This window comes from Streptopelia decaocto, assembly GCF_964273445.1.
Source record: "Streptopelia decaocto genome assembly, chromosome: Z".
NCBI lineage: Eukaryota > Metazoa > Chordata > Aves > Columbiformes > Columbidae > Streptopelia > Streptopelia decaocto.
The window spans coordinates 80,938,026-80,959,401 of record NC_138657.1 but is presented as its reverse complement, the minus strand read 5'-3'; the positions used below and the strand labels follow the sequence as shown (position 1 = coordinate 80,959,401).

General features: G+C 45.3%; 1 protein-coding gene across 1 annotated transcript in view; it reads right to left on the bottom strand.

Moving 5' to 3' along the window:
* DCC (DCC netrin 1 receptor) overlaps positions 1–21,376 on the bottom strand; it is a 268,160-nt gene that overhangs the window by 111,688 nt on the left and 135,096 nt on the right. The window contains exons 7-8 of the mRNA XM_082075025.1: positions 20,328–20,482; positions 19,566–19,686 (exon numbers count right to left, since the gene is read on the bottom strand). Of these exons, the coding sequence (XP_081931151.1) occupies positions 19,566–19,686; positions 20,328–20,482 (276 nt within the window). The remainder of the gene's footprint in view (positions 1–19,565; positions 19,687–20,327; positions 20,483–21,376) is intronic.

Sequence of the window (21,376 nt, the reverse complement as noted above, 5' to 3'; positions counted from 1 at the left end):
AGAGCGGCCGCCCACCGAATAAGCAGGAAGAAAGGTTTTTAAAGCAGCCGAGGGACTTGGGAGGTGTTTTGCTGGTGAATAGCAACGGTGTTAAACAGCGACCGTCATGTTGTCGTGATCTGTGGTGATCGGAACAAGAGCGCGAGCACGTTTGTTATTTCTGTAGGTGAAACCCAGCGGGGCCGCAGCCGCTTCTGGGAATGAGAGGGAGAGCGGCTGGAAAACCGACCATCTCCCACTGGTCCTGAGCAGCTTCTTGTCGCCTTCATCCCTGCGACCATCAGCCCTTCTGCTGTGCGCCGCTTATTCTTTATCAGCCAAAAATTAAAGTTGTTTTAAAACTAACAGTGAATTTGACGAAGTTGAAGAAGGGTTTTTGCTCTGGCAAAAAAATAATAGAGGGAAAACTTTGAAAGAAGGAGATGGTCTCATTCTGAGAAATAACTTTAAGAAACATTAGGTATCACTGAGCTTCTCAATTAAACTTGCTGGCTTTTAATTTTGAAATATCTTCTTTTTAATATTGGGATATTTGAATCAAAACCGCAGCCCCTTGTCCTTGTTCCTTACAGCATCCGAAACAGTGGGAGCTTGCAGCACCCATGTGAGGTTTGGGTGCTCGGATGTTGGGTGGACTTTTCATGGTGAGAGATTATGGACTTTAAACATTTCCTCACATTTAGAGACATTAATCAAGACCCATCTCTAAATCGCTTTTACCTCAAGTTAGATTCACAGCAACACGTAACCACCCAAGTCCAACATTTAGGACCAATGAGGCCTTCAAAGGTCTTGATTCAACTGCTATTAAATGCAGAATAAAGTAAGATCTCTGAATTATACTCAACACAAACTCAACTGCTGCTCAACTCCCATCAGGTTTTGCTGATGGACACTCAGGAGCCTCCAAGTCTTGGGTCAACTCGTGTGGAGCTTCATTTCAAGGGCAGCAATTCCAGGGCTGGGGCCTCCTCACCAAACCCAGCCTAAGCCACCGCTGCCTTTAATATTTGGCCTAAAAGCTTTGCTTTCAGAGTGGGACAAAGCAAAGGAACAAAGACAAGGGGCTGCGGTTTTGATTCAATTATAACCAATTCAAAATCTTTGATCTTTACCCTTTCTAGAAGCATTTTCAAGAGCCCAGCTGATAATAACTAACTAAAAATAGAGAGGATGGATGGCGAGAGGCGGCCAGATGGCCACTTAGATGGTACAACTCACGTCACCCTCTTTTCTTCAGCAGCAAAACCCAGTTTCGAGGGCCAGCGCCTTAATAGCCGGAGATGTGTTTAACGTCAAGGAAAAGCTGTGCCTACCCAGGATAAGACTGGTGCGTTTCATTTTCCTCTCCCTGTGTCATAGAACTGACCGGTTTAATAAAGCTGCGAATCTTCAGCGTAAGCAAAATCATCCCGGAGCTGGAAGATTTCCAGGTGCGAGCCGTGCGCCGCACTCCCAGGTACCTCGAGGACGGCGCTTTTCACAGAGAAAGATTTGCAGTTACTTTGCCCTTCCATGCTTTGCAAAATCAACCACAGGGCCGTGCCCGGCATACGAATAATTTGCGGCGGTGTCGTCGTTTAACAGCAAAAGGTTTTCGCGCTGAGATGAGCCGGTGGGTACGTCCGAGGCGAGCGGGGATGCTCAGCATCCCACCACGCACATAACATACCTGTTACATTATAGACCTGGCGCTCTCTTCACGTAGAACTCAGGAAAGTCGCAATATAAACTCATCCTGATGAGTGTTTTAGGAAGGTCCAGGACTCAGGAGACTGATGGGACACCAGAGAAGCAAAGCAAAGCCCTAGATTGAAACCCCTGTATGAATTAATTGCCAATTTATATATTTAACTTTGATTTTTAAGGAAGAAAAAGCTTATCCATCAACCCATCCGCCCGCATTTTACATCCCTGTAGGTGCATTTTTGGCTGATTCCAAGCAAATATCTCAAGAGATTAGGGAAATAAAGGAAGTTTAGTGATGATGCGGCATCGCCATTGATCAAAAGGCTTCGACACGAACTCACCGACTCCTGAGCAGAGCAATTGTTCCACAAAACGCCCAACAAAATGAGTAATTAAGAGGATTCCCAACCTGAGAGAATTAGCGCCTTTAATCTATAATAAAACTATTAAAAGCTCGACGGTAAATCGCGGAAAAAAGATGAGTCGGCGGAGATTTTAGTGCCCCGTCCCTTCTAAAAATTACCTCCCCAGGTTAGAAAACAGCCGTTGGATGGGTTGAATACTAATTCTCAGACTATTGTTAAGGGGGAAAAGCTGAGAAAACATAGTAATATTTCTCAAGGTAAGTTATTTCCTCAGATATTGGATTTAGAGATAACAGCAAGAAAGCAGCAGAACTCATCTAGACGTTAATGAAACTCCCTGCGCCCCATTAGAAAACAGGACTGGTATTTATAGCGGGGTGTAGCAATACTAAGAGTTGTGTTAACGTTATCTACTTTGCCACAGACTCTACAAAAATGATCCATAATAGCGGCAGTTACGGTGGCATCTTAAAAACCGCCGGCTTAAAGAATCCCTCTTCAATCACCTGTAATTTTCCACCTTTTTCTCACCTATTTGGTCGTGATTTTTCGGAGAACCACCTGCTATTGTGTGTTTTGCGAGGAGGATGTGGGGGATCTAATGGGAGAAATATTTGAGTGCAGGGAAAAGATAGACCACAGAATCACAGAATGGACTGGGTTGGAAAAGCCCTCAGAGATCATCCAGTCCAAGCCTTGGTCCAACTCCAGCCCATTGACTAGATCATGGCACTAAGTGCCATGGCCAATCTCAGTTTAAAAACCTCCAGGGCCGGTGAGTCCAGCACCTCCCTGGGCAGCCATTCCAATGCCTGACCACTCTCTCTGCACAGAATTGCTTTCTCATCTCCAGCCTCAGTTTAAGTTGAAGCCCCATTGTCCTATTGCTGACTGCCTGGGAGAAGAGCCCAAGCCCCACCTGGCTAGAACTGCCCTTCAGGTAGTTCTAGAGAGTGCTGAGCTCAGCTCTAAGCCTCCTCTTCTCCAGACTGAACAAGCCCAGCTCCCTCAGCCTCTCCCCATAGGGCTTGTGTTCCAGTCCCTTCCCCAGTCTTGTTGCTCTTCTCTGGACCCGCTCCAGCACTTCAATCTCTTTCCTGAGCTGAGGGGCCCAGCACTGAACACAATACTCCAGGGGTGGCCTCCCCAATGCAGAGCACAGGGGAAGGGTCACTGCCCTTGTCCTGCTGCCCACGCTGGTTTGGATCCAGGACAGGATCCCATTGGCCTTCTTGGCCACCTGGGCACACTGGTGGCTCCTGTTGAGCTTCCTGTCCACGAGTCCCCCCAGGTCCCTTTCTGCCTGGCTGCTCTCCAGCCACTCTGTGCCCAGCCTGGAGCGCTGCAGGGGGTTGTTGTGGCCAAAGGGCAGCACCCGCCACTTGGCCTTGTTGAACTTCAGCCCATTGCAATGGGCCCATTGTTCCAGTCTCTCCAGATCCCTCTGCAGAGCCCTCCTGCCTTCCAGCAGCTCCACACTCCCTCCCGACTTGGTGTCAGCGGCAAATTTGCTGATGATGGTCTCAATCCCCTCATCTAAATCATCAATGAAGATGTTCAACAGGACCGGACCCAACCCTGACCCCTGGGGACACCACTAGTGACCGGCCGCCAGCTGGATGCAGCCCCATTCACCAGCACCCTCTGGGCCCCAAGATATCATTTGGCAACTGGTTTACTTCCTACAGGAATCAACATTTGATCTGGAAATAATTCTAACATGTGGAAAAAGATATTTTGGTTCAAGTTACACATTACTGAACAAAAATCCATGGAGAGAAGCACATAAAATCCCTTTTTACATTCAACTCTCTATACAGAAAGTTTCCCATTTTTTTTAAAAAGCTCTAAGACAGATATGGTAAATATTTTCTGAATAATAAAAGCTATTTTATCCCTGTTTTCTTCTAAAAACTGGGGGGGAGATGCTGCTGAGCTACCTGCCTTGCGCTGGAGAATTGAGCAGCTCTGACATGTTCTAGTTTCAACTCTCCACAAAGGCCTTTTTGCTCTAAGCTGTAGCAACACAATTCTTATCAACTTTGACAAATATTAATACATAATTCAGATTTTTAGGGCCTTTTTTTTGCTTGGAGAAGCTGACAACACCATCCTCTCCCCCCCGGCTCCGTTCCTTGGAGAACGTAAGCGCGGCGCTTCGAAATACAAAAGCGTTTCTTAGCAGAAAGATTGGAGGACTAAAGGAAGAATCCTTCCTTTTGAAATCCTAAATGCAATTTTATTTTGAACTCGAACGCTAAAAATAATATATATATAAAATCAAAAGAAAGCCGCTGTGGCTGGGGTTGCTGTTCCTCACCATATAAACCAGATTTAAAGCGAGTTTATAATTGTCAGGGAGCTTTACATAATTGAACAGCAAGACACAGCATGGGAAGGGGTGTTTTCTATTGTGTAATAACATCTCAGGATTCATTATCCATAATAATAATGATGATTATTAGTCTTGCAAGTTTTACACCGTTTCCTTTGAAAATTACAAGACTGATTGTACGAGGAGCGAGAATTTAGAATAACACAGTTAATTTGCTTGGAGTTTATTATGGCAAGTTTGTCACCGGGGGGAATTGTCTTCTAACATGTAAAAGCAGAGAAAACAAAGTGTTTAATACAAATATTAAGACCTGACTTGTTTTGGCACCTCTTTGTCCTCAAGTCACGGGGTTCTCTGTGCTCCGCGTTATTATTCCGAGCCCGACACGAGTGGTTTTTCCTGCGTCGGGAAGAAATTGGAGATAAAAGACACAGAGACGCGTCGCTGCATTCGGATGAGCCCGAGACCTTTAGGGCTTTTTCAAGGAGAATCCAGCGGAAAAACCTCCAGCTCCACCATCCCCACCAAAACCAGTTGGGCCAACTCATTAGCTCTGCCATCGTTAACGACGAGCGGCCCTAATGGAGCGTTAGAACTGAAGAGACGACAACGGAGAAGCGAAATAGCTCAAAACGTCGCTTTCGATTAATAGCGTGGAAGTTGAAACAAAGCAACGCAACAAGACGTGATTGAGTCGGCTCAAGAACCAGAAGGTTTTTCTATTGAGCTCTTTGCTGATGGGAAAATGGAACTAAATATTGTACGTTCTTGAACAAAAACCACGTCGCCTCAAACCTGAATGGGCACATTTTGTGCCACCGAAATCTCCGAGCGCTCCAAGTAACTCACAAGTTGTCTAAGATGTCCAGACGGGTTTAATCTTGGCTTGAAAATTTAACGTTAGTTCAAAACTTCCATGCTTTAAAATGGAAATTCCCTGGCTGAATGACTAAGGGAATAATGGAATTATTCACTTTAAGGACTAGAAAATCCATCAAAAAGACTTGGAGATGTTTATGAAAGAGACCTACGTGTCGGAATAATGGCTGCGAAGAGAATGTAGCGCACCAGGAGACGTTCACATGGTATCAACGGAGTTGTCTTGGTCAAGACTTAGTCCAGAACTTGGTGAGCAGACAACAGGGTGTCTACATACGTCCTGTAGATCACTCCATTACCCACCCAGCTCTTGATAACCACTCACGTTGGTCTAAATGCTACTTTTCTCTGAGACGTCTATTCCATGTAGCCCCAAATAAACCAACTGCCTTCTTCTTCTAGATCCGTGAACCCGAGCAGAACAGCAATGGAGCCGAGAGGCCCGCAGGAACCCATCGCTGCGGCCCGCGCTATTCCGGGCCATTTGAAGGCCCGAGTTATTCTACACGGGAGCGATTGCGCTGATCTGCACGTCAATGATCCACTGAGACAACGCCAGGCTGCTGCTCTTTTTGCAGCCCTGAAGAGCCGTTCACTTCGACTCTATGCTAAAAACTCCCTTTTTTAACTCATTTCCAAAGGATTTTTGCACCTCCTCGGCTGCCAACGTATAGACCCGCTCCGGCTTGTCCTATAGAAACGCCACGGCAAGGAAATAGAATCATTTTAGGTTGCTTATATATGGAATTACCTTTCCATGCGAAGGCTGCTCACTTACGCAGGAGCTGGTTCTCCGGGGAGCGCATTATGTCGCTGGCAAACATTTGCTGTTCTCCCGCACGCAAACCATCTTCTACGCAGCCCAAAAGCAGCCGTTTTCACCTCATTTCCCTTCTGTTGGCATCGCTCCTACGCGGCGACGAGGGGGAAGTTTGCATTAAAAGCGGGGACGGTTTTCAAGCAGGGCGCTGAGACACGACGCGCCAACTGGCGCCGTGAATGCATATTAAAAAAGCCATCGAATCCGCAGGAAAAATGAATATATTATGGTTTGTGACGATCGCAAAGGGACACGGGACAGCGCTGACGATATACTCGCCGTGGGTTTTCTTATTGCCGCGCTGCAATAATGCGGCGTTCGCAATAAAAATAGCGCCGCGTTGCGATGGGCCACGATTGCTTGAGGACGTTGGGTTGAAACGCTCAACGTACTCAAAGCAGAATGAATATATTACTACGGTATCTACATCTGGTTCTTCACCGAGTTGAGAAGGTTGGATTAACCCAGGCAAAGAAAAGCATCAAAGTCCCCATCTGATGGGAGAGTTGCGTCCTACCCAAGACTGTGGCCATCGGCACATACACAACTTTAAACCATATATCTTTAATAACTTATTAGGAAGAAGCTAAAGAGATAAAGCTTCTCATAACTGCGTGGTGTTGGATTAATACACCTTCGTTTCATTGCCTGTTGTTAATTCATTCTCACTAGGGAACCGGGATGTGTAAAAGGAACTTTAGCATTTGTTGGCACTTGTGGCAAATGAAGGGGTGGAAAAGACGCCAAATTTAAGACACAACCCAACTCTGGGTAAGTCATAGTGAACTTCATCAAGTTCTCCCGAGGAAAAGATGTAATATAAAGTATTTGTTCCTCTTTCCTTCTGAATGGAAATAGCACAGGAAGGAAACAAACTCATCGGCATGGCTACAACTCCCTGCATTTATCCAACGTTCCCTAAAGGAAAAGCGAGCGCTTTGATAGTTTCAAATTCATATATTCAAAGAAAGTTAAGACAAAGATTCGCTTAATGCAAACCACTCCTTAAACCAGCACACTATTTGCTGCATTATCGATTTGTTAGATTATAAGTTATAGACACAGATTTGCAATATAGATTTAGAGCAAAAAGATGGTGTCTTGACAGGGATTTTCATCCCGGCCGAGCGCGGGGTTTACGCCAACAAAGTCTTGGGCGAAAGGAAAATACCCACTTTGGGTTTATCCAAGAGAGGTTAGAAAATGAGGAGGAGCGTGGCTTAAGTCCTAAAGCTGCCATGTCTAATGCTTTAAAAGCCATTCCCGTCCCAGCCTCCGCTCTTGGGATAATTGCGGATGATCGAGCCGTAGGTCGGGGGGACCTCTACGTGCCAACTTGAAGCCAATTAATTTCATTTCCTAAAGAAAGGAAGAGCTGGCAAGAGTGACATTAAACAACATGGATTCTGGGGCACAAGGGTCTTGGGAAGCTGAGCCAAACCAAACAACGCGCTTTTGGATCCAGCATCCGTAATATATCCCCAGCCTAGATGGATCTGAACCGGCTCAGCAGCGGCCGCGGATCTTTCCTCGCTCCGGCAAAAAGATGCACGAAGCCGTAAAAGCAAGAAATAAATCAAAAGGAGCCATGTGGAGAGCACAACACAGCCCAGTGGTCTGAACAGAAGCGAAAATGCTGGGGAAATACTCATGCATAGCGGATGCTGAAGGGAAGCCAGGCTGTGACTAACATACTGGAAAAGTGGTTTCCTCGTCACGCAAATTCCGTCAAGGTTACAAAGCCCTTGCTCCTGGAAGGGAACAGCTGTCGCCAAGCAGACTTGCAAATGCACTTGTGCGTCTTTTTTGTCTTGCGTTTCAACCTTGCGCTCAACTTATTTAGTTCAACGGTTGCCTTCTGTCGGCATCAGCGCCGGCGCCTTCCCCTCTGTTTTGGAGATTTCCATAATAGAAGAGTTTGATACAAGAAATTGAAAAGCATCAGGACCAATGACAATCTCAATGCCATGGTCAACCTACCCGCCCAGGGCCCATTTCCAAATCAAGAGCCCATTTTTAATCCATTAAACATCGTATTGAGAGTTTGCTTTGAAAAAGAACATGGGGCAGGTCCAACCGAGCTCTTTCCATGCACCAGAACCTATAAGGTCCTTTCCATTGACCAACGTGTGACCACATCAAGAAAAGGGATCATGTTGGAGACATTATTTCCCATAGAGCCCTCTCTGCAGCTCTTATATCTCTTAATTAATTAATTATGAACTGATAGCTGTGTCAGACTGCTTGACTTCACCCTACTCTTGCTCCTATAAACCACATTGGTTAATACCTTCAGAAGGTGCCATTTTATAACCTCAGAAGAGCAAAACGTTCGCAGTTTCTATTTCTAGATGGCGTCAGTTTTCTCCCTCAAGACTCAGCCTGATAGTAAGTGGTGAAATACCCGAATTCTCCACTACATGAATCCACGTGGAGCTTCCCTCCCCAAATCCCAGAGGTCACAAGAGGTTACAAGAACCAGCTTCTTTGCAAACCTACATGTACATTTTCTCCCATCTTTACCTCTTGCTTAATCCCATGAACCCAGCCAATCATCTCAAGCATTTCCCACCTCATTATATGTCTATTGAATCACAAAAATCCTCTTGGAGTAAGTGGACAATCACACCGTCCTTTTCCCAAGCATTTTAACGCTTTCTTTCCTTTACACTTTTGCAATATTTCCATCTGTGTTTTTATTACTTTCGCCACTTCTTTGTGAAAGAAACCATCGGAAATAACTATTTACCACTCTGTCATTCTGTCTTCTGTATTATACTCGATGTGAGCTACACCTTCACTTCCTCCTGTCGCATAAGTGACCAGAACAAGGGCGTACAGACCCCAGAAATGTATATATGTCTATATATTATTTTCCAGATTGACACAGAAGTAACTGGTGGCGATTCCCGACCTTGCCCCGCTGAATTCAGCAAGTACGGAGCATGCAATAAAGCAAATGTAGCGGAAAAACCCCTGATATAGCCAAACCTCCCACCGATTCCCCGGGATTCTTCAGAGCAAGAAATCCGACGCAAAGCTTGAGCTGAGATATCAGGCTTAACGCTGCAGGAAATCAAATTCACACCAACTTCTGCAGATATTTCACGTAGTTGTTAACGTACACAGATATATAGTGCATGTACATGTTAATGAATGCACACACCAGATAAAGGAGGAAAACGCTTTGCTGTGCTGTTCGACCGCTGATTCTGCCCGTTGCAACGACGCAGTTTGTCCGGCAACCACAATCTAAAGGAGTTTCCAGGTGTAATTCACACTTGAAGTCTAAACTTTGTTTCTGGGAAACCATTAAACCATAGAAAAGCGAGGGGTGAAGAGGAAGGCTGAGCAAACGAGAAGGGTTTGGGAGGTGAGGGCTGGTATGGGGTAGAGATTCCAGTAGAGGGGCAGGAGAACCTCTCGGACCTACTGACCACCCCCTTCTAACCCACCCCAGGTACCACTGGCTTCCTGGCCACAAGGGCCCAGTGCTCATGGCCATGGAGACCACATCCACCGCTCTGCCACCATCCATCCACCTTCACCGTGAACCGAAAGCTTCAGAGGGTAACACAACTATATTCCTCGTGTTTTGCTGCTCGTCTTGAAAGCTCCTCCACACCGCGCTTTTCTCCTTATTTTCTTGACGAGTTCCGCGGCGTTGCCACGGCGACAGCCGGGATGCGGGAGTTAAGCGGAATCCTCCGTCGGGGATGGCTGAGGGAGTTTGAGCAAGGTCAGGTATTTACCGCTGAATACAAATCTGTCACGCCTAATAGATGAAGCCCTTTAGTTTCCGAGCTGCTCGGGCTGCTCCCGCCATCCAAGGAGAAAATAAAAAGACGCTCGAGCATGAATGCCAATCAGCTTGTGCAAGCAACAATGATGTATATACATGTGCCACGGCAGCTGTACCAGGCTTGGCCATGGTTGAAAGGAGAAATTAAATAGGTGTCAATAATTCTAGAAGGGGCAGGATCTAAATCCCCTGAATGCTAAATATATTTTAATAATATTGGACGGCGAAGCGGAGAAGTTATTAAGCCAGGGGGCTCGAGGGGCCTCGACCCGGCGTGCAATGACATGTCGGGGACGCGGCGGCAGAAAAGCGATGGGGACGTTGTGCGTAAACCCAAAACTCACAGTAATCCAGCGCCCCCAGGGATGCGGCCAAGAGCTCAGCCCAAAGCTGAGCCCAAGGCAGCCAAATCACGGCAAACTCGGCCTTTTTGTGCACAAACCGGCTCCTCCAAAGCGTCGTGCTCGATTCGGGGCCACCCAAAGCCAAACGGGTTGAGCATCGTTCTCTCCTCGGCTTTTCCGAGGACAAAATGCTTTGGGCAAACGTCCGTCACGGCACAAACCAATTCGTTTCCCTCCGTCCCGCGCTGATTAAGACCCAAAATCAGATTAAGCGACTAAACCTCTGGCTCAGGCGAAGCCTGTTTAGAGGACGCCACTCCGACTGTATTTTTCTTGTTTATCTACATGTCTCAACATAAAGCCGGACCTTGCAAGCCAAAGGCAAAGGCTTAATGCGATTTCAGTCCCCAAAGGCACAAGATAACTACAGTAGTGCAAATATACCAAATTACCCATGCAACATTAATTTTTATATGGCTTAAACTCCTGTGAAAAAGCTTGGCTTAGAGCTGGTGCTATTAAACCTGCCTTCAACATGCGAGAAAAATACCTTAATTTGGGGGTATCGGCGGGTTGGTTTTGCTCATTTTTATGAGTGCGAGGCAATTACACACAAAGACAAGAATCCCAAAGCCAGCTCCGTAATAAAGCCTTGAAAATATAGTAAGCCAGGTATTAATATAACAAGCAACGTAGCAGTTGAAATCTAAAAGAGCTGTTTTAATTTTGAGCGACTTCCCATCAGAATAAATCAAGCCAGAAATTGGGATAATTCCTCCTGGTAGGCCGGCTATATGTGGTTAATTTTTAAGAAGGTCCAGATGAAACACACCTAGAAAATGGTACATTTTTCATCCCCTGTTGTTATTTTTGGTTTGCTTCTACATTTGCAAACTGGGTCTTCTCCACCATCTGGTTTAGTGCCTAAAATCTCCACGTTGTCTTGCTCTTTCCCCTCTTTCCGAACCTCCGATAATTGCCGCGGTTTTCTCCCCGGTCCCTTCAATGACGGTGTCTCCAAAACTGGCGACCAAACTTCATCCCAAGGTTTGGCCGACGGCAACCGGAGGAAACTGTTCCATTTCTCTTGCGAATTGCTCTCACAGATAATAGAAATTAAGGGTTTATTATAGCACAATGTGGCTTGAAAAACGATCAGATTTGATAGTCACGCTCGGAGCAAAGATCCTTCTTCATGTTCCACATACGGGCTGTGGGGAAAACAAGGGAACCTTCCCACCTACCGAACACATGGGTGCTGAGGGCAAATCACCCCCGGAGAATTAAACACCCTGCTAATTAAGCCATTACATTCAGCAGGTTCCATCTGCCTTTCCAGAGAATGTTTTGGCCCACAGTGCTTATTCCCCATAAAACACAAAATGGGTTTTGGCATCACCGGGTCAGGCTCCCCGCTCCTGTTTCTTGTCATAATTACAAAAAATACCAGTCCTCACCTGATTCTCAAGCTTTTTCCCCCAATTCTTGTGTCTTCCCAGGGTTAACAGATGTGACAGATGCTTCAAAACTCTCCACGCCGCCCGATTAGTAAAATCGGTGCTGTATTCACCGCAAGATGTTTTAACTGGCGGCAACTGTGAGCAGCTGTTGGTACCTGAAGGATACTCAGGGAACATCCTGCCAACTGTTTCTGGACTGGAATTGTTGGTATCCCTGAACAGCTTGTGCCATAAATATAAGATTTTGAAGGTATTCCCCCCTTTCTCAACAGATGATGCTATGCAAGAGGACAAAATATTAATACATCTATTTTAAGGCCAAAGGAGAGGAATGGAAATGGTTGAGAGGAATGGAAATGGTTCTTTTCCAGCCTTTCTCTTTACCAAGGGGTCTTTTGTTTTGCACGTCAAACTTGATTTTCCTGCAGGTGCTTTAAAAGTTAAAGGAAAACACCTTTTGGCCCCAAAATCCACAGTGGGATTAGGATGTTCCCATGGGATTAAAGGCTCTAATCCCATTAGGTAGGAGACAGTGTCGCCATGCAATAGGAACATAGAATTATATTGAAGGATTTGCAGCGAGCAGACCCATGAGAAACAGAGATAAAGATAATGAGATGAAATGCAAAGAAAAACATTAAACAGGCTGAAGGGATCGTATCCTAAACATGAAATTTAAGTGTTTGCTTGCAAATTGGTCACTGTATGGCCAAGACTTGTCCTGGGCAATGTCCAGCACCGCGGGGCTCGTTCCACCCCATCGAACCCTCAAACCTTTGACGGCAGATATGGAAACGGACCCCCATCTCCGCTCCGTTGGCACCAAGTTGGTGACTTGTGCAAATCTCTATTTGTGGTGCTGGAACCGGAGCGGAAAGCAGATGTGGAGGAGGCAAAAAGGCCCATTAAATAATCCTCAGCTTGCTGTCCCAGCTCTCCGCACAAGAAAAATTCCGCTCTTTCCTGCCGGAGGGGCCAGCACGTTGAATTTTGACAGCACCAATTTCAGCTCCCCAGGACAGTAAATGGTAAATTTTGACGGCTGCTCACCTTGGCCTTTTATTCCTCAGAGAATCGGGGTGTTTTCTGAGCAAATAATGGCTCTCGGAGCTTCCAAACCACCCCCTCCCCAGCCTAATCTTCCGCAAGGAACAGCAAGGCGAGAACGCTGCTGAATATCAATGGGAGGAAAGCGCATTATAATTACAAATCGGAGTATCCAACGGCCGGCTCGAAACCCTGAAATGATGGGCTGCCACCTCAGCCCACCCCCGACACCGATTACAATCACATGGCGCCGGGGCCGCCGTTCGGGGAGTCGCCTCCTCGACTTCCACAAAATCTCTTTGCGCTAAATAATTCATGTTGAAACACGGGGTGGGAAATGATCCCTAAATGGTGGTGGGGGGAATGGGAGACAAGGAAGGGATGGAGGAGAATAGAGAATTCTCCCCCTGTCGCTCAGATAAGACATTTGCATTCCTAGAAGAAACGTGGCTGATTCTCCCTTGGGAGTCTGCACAAGGCGTTTTCTTCTTAATTATTATTTTTCCCCCTTATCGCGCTCTGATCCCACCGATATAAATAAATGTATAAACGGGAGGAAGTCCTAAAAGGTCTGAAGCAACATCAGAACTAAAAGAAAGAAGGGAAAGAAAAGCAAATCATTATATTCACCCCCAAGTCTGTGCTTGGTGGTGTCAAAAGGCACAAGCGCTGCTTTGATCTTGACATGAGACTTTCTGCTCCTAAACTCGAAACCGAGCTCGCGCCGCATAAGCAATTTGGGGACTCATTACATAAATCCATATTAAAACTAGTTAGTCTATAGTGAAGGATAGTCAGGCTGAATTAAATGGGTTTTATTCCAGGTTTGCCACTCCTCTTGTTAATTCTTTCCCAGACGCGTCTTGGGCAACACTGAAAAATCACCTTTCTGCACATAAATGGCAAATTGTCATGTTTAGGGAACAAATGAGCACCTGAAAAGGGGGGAAATCAATGATGATGAGAAGGTTTCACTTAAAAATTAAGGGTTTGATGGCTGGCAAGGCTGGAACACCCAGTTGTACGTGGTCAGGAGGCCGTGAGGCCTATGGAGGTGAACAAGGTCAGGAGGCCGTGAGGCCTATGGAGGTGAACAATCCTTAAATAACTTCAATTCCTTGCTGGTATCCGGACTCAGAACATACAAAACCACCTCACGCTTTCTAATGGAGTTATTTGAATTTTGATAGGCAAATATAATTGAACTGATGCGATCGGTCGGTGTCTCAGTTAGTTGCTGGGACTTCCGTGGTAAGAACTTTGTCACACTAACAATTCAGGCCCTGGTCTGTCTGTCATTATTTTTCCCCCAAGTTCTTCCTTAGAAGGGGTTTAAGGAAGAAAGTCGGAGCCATTTTACAACTCACTCCTAAATGACTGGAACTTGGCCTACAGATATTTCCCCGGAAACAAGGGCAGAAGGATCTCGGCCTACGGCCAACGCTCGGAGCCTACATGACCATCCAAGAATGACCATAATGTCTCCAACACTTGTCCCATCACCTCTCCTGATAGAAAATCCCCTTCCACGGGTGTTGGCGGAGTCAATTTTCCCTCAACTTTCATTTGGTTATCCTAAATCTATTTTAATCCATAGCTCTGCTGTTGACTGCTGAGGGCATGAGAAGTCCCCAGCTGCCTCAGTTTCCCCCAAGAGCTCCTGATTCACCTGGATTTCTCTCCCTGGTTGTGCAGACCTGCACCTAAACCGCTCGAGCTCCGCGCAGGGCCTGTTCACACATCTCATTGAGGACACTTGAGTGGTGCCAAGAGCCACCCAACCCAAAACCCCAGAGAGATGCACAACCCAAAATCTGAGAGATGCTCAATCCAAAATCCAAAAGAGATGCTCAACCCAAACCCAAGAGAGATGACCAACGAAAACCCAAGAGAGACGCCCAATGCAAAACCCAAGAGAGATGCCCAACCAAAGCCCAAGAGAAACATTAAACCCAAAATCCAAGAGAGACGCCCAACGCAAAACCTGAGAGAGGCGCCCAACACAAAACCCGAGTGAGATACTCAACCCAAAACTCGAGAGAGACGCTCAACCCAATACCCAAGAGAGAGACGCTCAACCCAATACCCAAGAGAGAGACGCTCAACCCAATACCCAAGAGAGAGCCGCTCAAACCAAAATCCAAGAGAGACGTCCAATCAAAACCCCAAAAGATGCCCAACCAAAACCCAAGAGAGATGCCCAACGCAAAACTCGAGAGAGACACCCAACCCAAAACACGAGGCCAAGGCGGTGATGTCTCCTACATCATGCAGGGATAGAGACCATCCAGGTCCAAGCGCTTCCTACCTCAGACTTGTAAAATCCACAAGAACGCCCTCCTACTTAGGCCAGGACTATTTTTAAACCGTTACAGCTCTTACAGAACGTAGCCACCAATTTTTATATCTGTATTTTAAGACACTATCAAGCTTCTCAAACTGCCAGAATCTATGACAGCCCAAAGTTTCCAACAATGTCCAATGGGAAGCAGAACCAGATGTGATCTCAGGAACCCAACTAATCCCTTCCTACACCCATGGGTTTAAAATTTCCCTGTTATTCCTTGTTCTTAATGACCAACAAAGACGGAAGCTCCAAAAACCTCCCACGTTCCCTTGGAGTGCGTCTAACTACAAAAATATTCCACTGATTTTGCATTTTCGCATACATCTGTTATAAATCCCCACTAAGGTGTCACAATATTATGGCAAAGACCACCGTAAAAGCATAAACCCCAAATTTATTCTTCTTATTATCATGATTATTACTGCTTATGCAGCACAATAAATGGAAACAGTGGTGCATACCAAGAGAATGATATAAATCTCTTGTTTCAACACAAAAATTCCTCATGGCTACTTTGTGACTGGTTTACCAACAGTTAAGAATATTCAAAATATTCCAAATCATGGGGTTTAGTTTGGATTAATTTTAAAGCTAAGCATAAGCAAGATTAATGCGCATGGGTTGGCTTTCCAACCGGCCTAAAATCTGAAGTTTTAATGCCAGTATTAGCTCAGTTTCTTAGCACAGAGATGTATTTGCCGCCCCGGCTGGACACGCGATCCCTTCTTCCAATGATCGCTAATAATTAATCTATCTTCTACCCAATTTGATTATTTCAGGGCTCTATCCGTTCTTCCACCTGCTAGAATAGACCAACCAGTGAATATCTGAGGGATGGATCTGCCAGGAGCCACCGGCACGACGCAAATAACTGTCTGCGAGTCCTTTATGGGAAGATTTTCCTCCGGGATCCCAGTTCCGCGCGTCCATCACTCACCGCCCCGCCGCTCGCTCTTCATTTGCTAGGTGAGCAAATAACAGCTTTGATACAGCTATAAAAACACGACAGTCTCTCTTGCAGCTGCTGGGTATTTATTTGGCGGCACGTGAGGCCGCAAGGATGTATCGCGGGCTTTATTTCTAGTACTTGTTTCAGCTGAGCGCGTCTAAACTCCGGCGCCCTTTAGCAGAGCTGGGAAATAGAGAAGCCGGAGACGCTGAGACCTCAAATCCTTCAACGTGGCTCATTTCGTTCATTATTTTAAAGAAAGGACGAGCGTTTAAAGCTGCGTGTTTCCCCTTGTTATAAAACGGTGAGCGATCTCTTCCTAAGACGGCAACATTAAGGTTGTTAAGGGGAAAAGAAGGGAAAAAGGAGGCAAAAAAACACCAAGTGCCTTTTCCCCGCTGTGTTGGGATCCACGAATGTACTTTGATTTATTGACTAATGCGCCTGTTGCAGCCCATCCACCATCACTTATTTTACTCCAGCCCGTAATGTACTCTTAAGTACCGCGCTCTCCGGTCATAATCTTGGCTAAATAAGCCAGGGATTTTATATTACTCAGGGAGCTCGTTCGGTTTTTAGAGCGGAAGCAACGCACATCGACATAGTTTGGAGCACTCTGGCCACATCTGGAACACTAAAAGTGGGAGCGATTATCTGCGCGAGCTCCCGGCCCCGTCGGCTTTCACTCCTCATTTCGCTATTGTCTAATTCTCATTTACCATCGCGGCCTTGACAAGGGGTAGATTTGGTCTCAATCTCAGCCCATTTATACTGAATTTAATGCCAATTTGTGTGCGGCTGTTGCAGGTGCCACAGTTAAAGGTGGCGAGCGGTGGGTGGAAATCTACGCGTCCGTGTAACAACAATCAGGCTGATTATACCTTTTTATCTTAATAAAACTGCCAGAATTCCCCAGCAGAACACACACAACATATTTAGCCCGCTGAATGCCCCAAATTATTTGCAATAAAAACAAGCAAAATCTGTTTTAGGCATCATAAAATAAATAAAAAGTGACTGGTTTACCCTGATGCAGAGTTTGGGGTAGAAATCACTATTTGGATAAAATCATTATTAATTAAATAAAGGGTTTTATTTGACCCTGGAGGCTTAGAAAAGCCTTTGACGTGTCTCCATTTACGCCCTTCCACATTAAAGGCTCCAGAAAGGCCTGAGAGATATGAATGAGTATATTGAAACTTCCTTGGGCTCCGATACAAACACATGTTGATCGCGGCCACGCAAAATTGAAGCCGAGGGGCCGACGTTCCCCCCGCCGCTTCATTTGTATTTCGAGCTGCCTTCTGCACCATCTGTGCCCTCCCTTCATCTCCGAGGAGCCGCAGCGGCATTGTCTCAAGATCTGATTAAATAGCCAGCAACAAAGTAATCCATCACATACAAAGGGAAACGGAGACAGTTTACAATGGCATCCCGCAGCTCTTTAGGATCTTTTCTTCCCATTTGCTTCTATTTTAATTTTAATCCAACGCCAAACACAATAAACGCTGACGCGGAGCGGAAAATTTACTGACGGCGATGACAAGTCGGGAGCAGCGCTGAGTTATCCCGGTTCCAGTTGTAAATATAATCCCAGTGCATGAAATGAATATGAGATTGAGGGTTTTTTTGCCGGGGAAATCTTGTTTGTAAGTGTCATCTCAAATTCACGTTTAGCACTAAGGGAAAATAACCTCATTGTCACCTGTGGTGACCGCGCGGAGGGAAACGCTCACCTGGTAAGAGCCAGCAAAGCGAAGACGCGACTGAATATCTGCTTTTTGATCCCCAAACCCAATCACCAGGCTCATTTAGGTAATTAGCCCTGCAGACGGAGCCCAGGCTGAGGGTCATGCTAACAGGAGAAAGGTAAAAATGATAATAGTAATACTACTACTAGTACTACTAATAATAATAACAACAACAACATGATGATGATAATGATGGCGATGACAACAGCAATGATGAAGACGATGACAATTACGATGATGACGACGACAATGACAATTACGATGATGACGACGATGATGACAATGATGACGATGATGATGACAATGACAATTACAATGATGACGATGACGACAACGATGTTGACGATGACAATTACAATGATGATAACGATGATGACGACAATGATGACGAAGACAATGATGACAACGACGACGATGACAATGACGACGACGACAACAACGACGACGATGACAATGACGACAACGACAACAACAACGACGACAATGACAATTACAATGATGATGACAATGACGATGATGTTGACGACGACAATTACAATGACGATGATCACGACAATTACAATGACAACGACAATTACAATGACGGTGACCACGACAATTACAATGACGATGATGACAATGACAATTACAATGATGATGACAAGGACAATGACAACAACTCTACGGACGTCACATTTCTCCTCCATTACGCCCCTCCCAGATCTCCTGCTAAGCTGCAGAGTTCCACGGCGCTTCATTCTCCCATGAAACAGGGAGAAAATCAAGAGAAAAGGCTTATGAAGAAGATGCTGAATCCCAAAGCAGAAGGAAGAAGAGGGAGGTGAGTTTAGAAGATGTGCAAAATCCACGACCAAAACACAGAACAGAGGAAGAAAGCTCAGCCCTGTTCCCATCTCAATTTACCTTTAGTATCTGCATGGAGAGGACCATATCCATCCTTATTTCTTGATTTCCAGCAGAGCAGATTTTTGGCAAAGCTTTAAAACTGATATTGCACGCAAGCTTTTCCAATAAATTCTACAGCACATGCTATCGGGTTGGACTATTTGGGGGCTCCCAAGTTTCTGCTCTTCCCAATCCAAATCGAACCCGACCAATGCTTCAGAGTATTCTGTTCTCATCTTAGCGCCATAATGCACACCAAGAAGCAAGTGTAACCCGCAGGTCATTAATCATTTACAACCCAGAGGCTTGGAAAGGCTTTTATCCCTATTTTACACTCCGTCCAGCTGAAGATGAAGACATCTTTCTCTTACTTAAAACCCCATAAAGCAGTAAACAGCCACGACGCTGCACAGCGCGGGCCGTAAAACCAAACACCTATTAATTTTGGAGCAAAATCGCCATCCTTCCGGCACGTAGACACAAACCTGATCTCAACAGTTGGCTGCACTTGATAACTCACCGATAAATGGTTCTTTCTCTTTTATCCTCTTTCCCCAAGACAAATATTCTACGATAGGTTAATATTGAATTATCTACTGCTTATCGACTACTTTGCTCCATCACCTCCCTCATTTATGATCAACTTTTGGTATTTTTAGCAGGATTAAACCCTTTGTAGACAGTAAGACGTTGCCCTTTGCTTTTCACACGGGTTTACTCAGAGTAATTTCTAGGACAAGGCCAGAATTTGGATTTGCCAGTGAATAACACGCTGTTAACTCCAGCCAGCTGGATAAGTAAGAGGGAGTAAAGAATAGTAGCTGCTCATTTGGGATTTTTTTGTTAATAGCATTAATTACACCTCTAATTCTCCATGCCCTTTGCATCTTACCCGGCTCCGGGATGATTAGCTGTGCGCTGGCCTGTGCGTTTCCAGCTTCATTTTCAGCTACGCATTGATAAAAACCTTCATCTGACTTCACCAGGCCCAGAATCCGTAAGTTGCTGCCACCCTAGAGAGAAAGGAAAAGAAAAAGCAAGGAAACGGAGAGAATTAATTAGACAAACCCCGGCGAAAGCGAATGTGGATTAGAAAACCATCGCGGAACAGCTGTTCTGTGAAACGTGGGTCGTTCTACAGCATCTCAGCTCCAGGTCACACAGTCCTGGTCCTTGGAGACCTCAAACCACAGGCCTTTTCATCAGAAGTCTCTTGACATCTCGTAGTCTTTATGGTTTATTTTTCTTTTATTATTTTATTTGATTTAAATCTATTTTATTTTGGGGCCTACGGCCCAAGGGCGAACCCACTTCCTCACGCAGGGTCCGTTCCTGTTGTATACGGCAGAATAACTCCACCCTGCGTGAAAACCACATTGAAACATCCTTTTCATGGCCGGTAATTAAACACCATGATCAATATTATTTGTTAGCAAGACAAAAAACAAGACGGCGCTGAATCAAACCGCGTCTTGGTCAAAGCTACATCTTGTGGCCTCGTGACATTTCAGCTACAAGAGGATTAAGATGTTACTTTGGGGTAGGAACAGATAATTCTGGCAAATAACCCATCTATTTTTAACTCACTGTGACCAAGCGCTACTATTCAAACCAAACCAAGAGTCGTTCTAATAGGCGAAAGGCAGCTCATTACCACGATCTGAAAATAATCGCTCGGGATGACGACTTCGCCGTTCTTGATCCACTCGACGGTGGGAAGCGGCTTCCCCGCCACGGCGCATTCCAGCTCGATGTCCGTGCTCTCGTAGGCGTAAAGATTCGACGGGCGAACCAAAAACCATGGGGGGACTGCAAAAGATGGGGCAAAACAATGAATGAGGCAGCGAGAGGGCGTAAATTAAGCATGTAAATCGTTGCGATAAGGCTGAGGAATATTAGACATACATAGAAAACATATTTGTAATTCAAATTATTCTCTTCAACCCTGAGCTTATTAAAGATTAAATAGTAGGAAAAGTGTTTTTTTCTAGAAAACACACATCAACCTTTTTTCTTGCCAAATGAAAGAATTAAAAGCTCAGTTTAGAAGACATGGAAGATTAATGTATAACAAAATATAGATATAATTCTCCCTAAGTGAGTCCACTCCTTCATTTCCAAGGAGAAGACGCCAAGTGCATCCGTAAAACTTCTCGTTGACTCCGGCACATCCAGGTACAACAAAACCCCCCGATAAATGCTCCAGAATGAGAAATCCTTCGAGCAGATACATTTTGACACAACCAAGGACTTTTGACAGGGTTTGCAGATCATCACTAACCAGGAAATCTGTCCCTAGCGATGGGAAGAGGAAATAAATGGAATTATCTTTGCCGCAAATGGATTCTTACACAGCCACCAATTATCTGTTGCCTTGTATTACGCTAATGGGTTCACAGTTTCGCAGGCTGCTATATGATATGCTAATTTCATTTCATTTCGGAATTATCGTAATACGAGGGTGATGGAAATTAGCAATTGGAGGAAAACTGTTAATAACATCTTTCTAATGAGCCCCCCATGCGTTTTGCTGAGAAACGCGAGAACCTACAGACATTTCGTCACATTTTAGGGGGAACAATCATCTTGATTTTTAATATCTATAGTTCCAGAATAGATGAATTTTTACCCATCAGCCACAACTTATCACTTATTTTTCTTGTCCAGTTTCAAGAATTTAATGACTTAGAGCAGTTTCTGTTA